The sequence below is a fragment of the Tasmannia lanceolata genome, unplaced genomic scaffold, assembly GCF_043159265.1.
Source record: "Tasmannia lanceolata isolate RefF3 unplaced genomic scaffold, GAP_Taslan_0.1 ptg000012l, whole genome shotgun sequence".
In the NCBI taxonomy this organism is placed as follows: domain Eukaryota; kingdom Viridiplantae; phylum Streptophyta; class Magnoliopsida; order Canellales; family Winteraceae; genus Tasmannia; species Tasmannia lanceolata.
The window spans coordinates 48,843,060-48,846,393 of NW_027518689.1; the positions used below are offsets into that span (position 1 = coordinate 48,843,060).

At 39.6% G+C, this 3,334-nt stretch overlaps 1 protein-coding gene across 1 annotated transcript; it reads left to right on the forward strand.

The window, feature by feature from the left end:
• Window positions 1-338: 338 nt before the first annotated feature.
• LOC143888910 (uncharacterized) lies at window positions 339-875 on the forward strand. The gene has a single exon (XM_077393292.1). It carries the CDS (start codon window positions 339-341, stop codon window positions 873-875), a length of 537 nt encoding a protein of 178 aa, XP_077249407.1.
• Window positions 876-3,334: the final 2,459 nt, after the last annotated feature.

Genomic DNA, 3,334 nt, shown 5'->3' on the forward strand with positions numbered 1-3,334 from the left:
AACCACCTGTTCTTTTCGTGCTCTTATACAACATGGATCTGAAGATCCATCCTATGGAGATTCAACCACAGAAGGAAACCAAAGCCCACTCTCACTGAGGAAGAAGAATGGATCAGATCGAATTTTACAGGTGGAAATCAGGGGGCAACGTCGATCAGAATTGCCTTTGGGAGTGCTCTATATGCCATTTGGCTGGAGAGAAATAACAGGTTATATGGGGGGACCCCAACCCACAAAATCACCATCCTAAGGAACATCCTTAGCCAGGTCCGAGTGAGAACTATTCACAACAATCTAATGGAATCCACAAAGACGAGATAGACCTCATTGCTGAAAACATGAATCTGCCTATTATCCATAGGGTGAAACATACTAAAACAGTTCAATGGCAGAAACCAGATGATGGTTGGATGAAGCTTAACACGGATGCCTCAGTTATGAAAGAAGGTGCGGGCATAGGGGATGTCATTCAAGATCCGGAAGGAGCAGCAATTGTAGCCTTCTCTCATAGTATTAAGAAAGACAACATCCACTTGTTAGAATTGGATGCCATCTATCATGGGCTACATCAGGTAGTATCCAAGAACCTCAAGAAAATATGGGTCGAATTTGACTCCATGATGGCGGTGAAGACTATTGAAGGCCATTTCCCTTGCCCCTGGAAAAGAGCTAGTACGGTAGAAAAGATAAAAAATTTGCTTTCAAAATGTGAAACATGGAAGATATCTCATATCTGGCGGGAAGGAAATGGGGCAGCAGACTACCTATCCAAATGGAATTGCCCTATTAAAGGTGAACAATGTGATAATTTCCCTGATGATTTTTCTCTCATTCTTTGTAATGATGCCTCCGGCACTCTATACCCAAGAGTGTAATTCATTCTTATTTTGTTCTTAATATATCTAGTAGGGGTCTGCGTAACCCCAGTTCGCTCATCAAAAAAAAAAATTACCAAGAATAAATTTGATCTCCCATGACAACCAAGGTTTTAAATTTCGGTTTCGGGGTTAATTTCGGTCCTCACCGAGACCGAAATTTCAGTCGAAATCCCAAAATTTTGGCCAAGATTCGGTAAGGGCCCGTTTCGATGTCGAAAAGATTTTGATTTGGATTTCTCACATTTGCAGCCCTTTTTGGGTTGTGATTTGGATCCGGATCAAATCCTTTGATTTCCAAATTGGCGACTGACAGTGAAAAAAAATCAGATTTCCAAATATGCTGTGGAAATAAGTAATTGGAAATCCACAGATGTGGCAGTTTCCTTCACCCTCTTTGCTCCTCAACCTCTCCCCTTCAGTAGGAAGTACCCCCTTTCCTCTCTATCTCCCTCAACATGAGCTGGCGGATCTATTCATTTTGTATTCAAAACTCAATTCCAAATCTAAATACAAAATATGAGGTATCCAAATGGGCCCTAAAGGGACTCAAGATGTCAATTTTTTGGGCCGAAATTTAGTCAAGGAATAAAAATTAATATTTTCTTTGAAATTTCGCCAAAATTTAACCAAAATTTCGGTAACTTTGGATTTCGGTCATTTCAGTTTCAGTGTTGACCAAAATCCGAATTTCAGATTTCGGTCGAAATTTAAAACCTTGATAACAACCACTTAAGAGACCACCGAATCCCATCGAAATGCGTTGATTTAATATTCAATGGCACTAATCTTCTTAACACTTAAAATGGACCTGCACTCTGAAAATGTAGTTTCTTTACTTTGCCCATAGAGAACCGCTCGAGCCTAATTGAGAACCATTACCATGTTACATTCATTGAACTCCTAATGTCTGCAAAAGTTTTGTAGTATTCATTGCTAGCAAATTTCTTTCTTTTGAATTCAGTATGCAATTGAGGATTGTGTTGAGCAAAGGATTCTGCTGAATCAAATGGCCTAGGGTCAGGTGAAATTAGAATGTGATCTACGAATTTCCTAGGCTGCGACTATTTCAAAGGAGGTGGTGCAACCAAGGTTTTAAATTTTGGCCGAAATATAAAAAATTTCACACCTAAATTTCAGATTTCGGTGAGGACCGAAACCAAAACGTTCCAAAACCAAAATTACCAAAATTTTGAAATTTCGGCCCAAAAAACGACATTCCGAGTGCCTTTACCGAATTTCAGTCAAAATTTTTGGATTTTGGCTAAAATTTAGGTTTCAGCGAGGACCGAAATTACCCCTGAAACCGAAATTTAAAACCTTGGCTGCAACTAGTAGACCAGTTCACTGAGCTATTGTAAATTTGTAAGTGAACTCAGACATATGAAGGACCTGACTCCAGCTAGAAACATGGTCAACAACCCACCTCAAATGATCCCCAAAGACTTCAGTTAATGACTTCGGCTCGGCCATCTGTTTGAGGATGAAATGCCAAAGAAAATTAAAGCCTGATGCTTAACATTTGCCACAATGTCTTCCAAAAATAACTAGTGAACTTGACATCAAGATCCAACGCAGGTTTTAGGCATTCCATATAACCGAACAACTTCCCTAAAGAAAAGTTTTGCTATGTTTAAAGCATCAAGGGTTTTCGATGAAACACACCATTTTGGAGAAATGGTCAACAACTATAAAGATGTTGTGACTCCGTATAGTTCTAGGAAGGCCTAGACGAAAGTCCATAATCACATCCTGCCAGCGTGCATTCAGCAGAGGCAAAGGAGAGGCAAAGGAGTATATAAACTGGCAAAGGAGTATATAAACCAGTGTTTTGTTTCCTCTATTTGGCTACATATCTAGTGATATTGACCAAGAATCCTGGCTACATCTGGTTTGAGACTAATCCAGTAGAATCCATCTTCTACGATGGTAAATGCCTTATCTCTGCCGCAGTGGCCAGCAAAGCCACCAGCATGAAACAGTCATGCAACAAAGTCTCTTAAGGGAGGAAAGGAGAGACACAGTCTGCAGCCCCTAAACATGAACCCGTCTCAAATCAGATAGAGCCCAGATCAAGATTACCCTCAATCAAATAAGTGTATGACTTTCCAAAGTCGGGACAAGACGCATATTTACTTTTTATCCCTTCATAGCAAACATAACTACATAAGGTTCAATGTGTTGACAACCTTATTCTCAATACCGGCTTGGTGTTTGACAACAAAGGTAAATTCTTGTAGAAATTCAATAAATGTCACATGTATAGCACAAACTCCTGCAGTAGTAAATAATGTCTCAAATAACACAATGCCTGAACTACCGCATAGAATTCTTTGTCATATATTGTTGCTTGAGTTCATTTAATTTCTCATCAAAATAAGCAATTGGGTGTCCTTCTTGACTTAGAACACCACATATGCCAACTCCAGAGGTGTCACATGCAACCTCAAAGATGCAAC

Bases quoted from the DNA above. Each gene is read 5' to 3' on its own strand.
- LOC143888910 (XM_077393292.1), top strand. From the start codon at position 339: ATGAATCTGCCTATTATCCATAGGGTGAAACATACTAAAACAGTTCAA.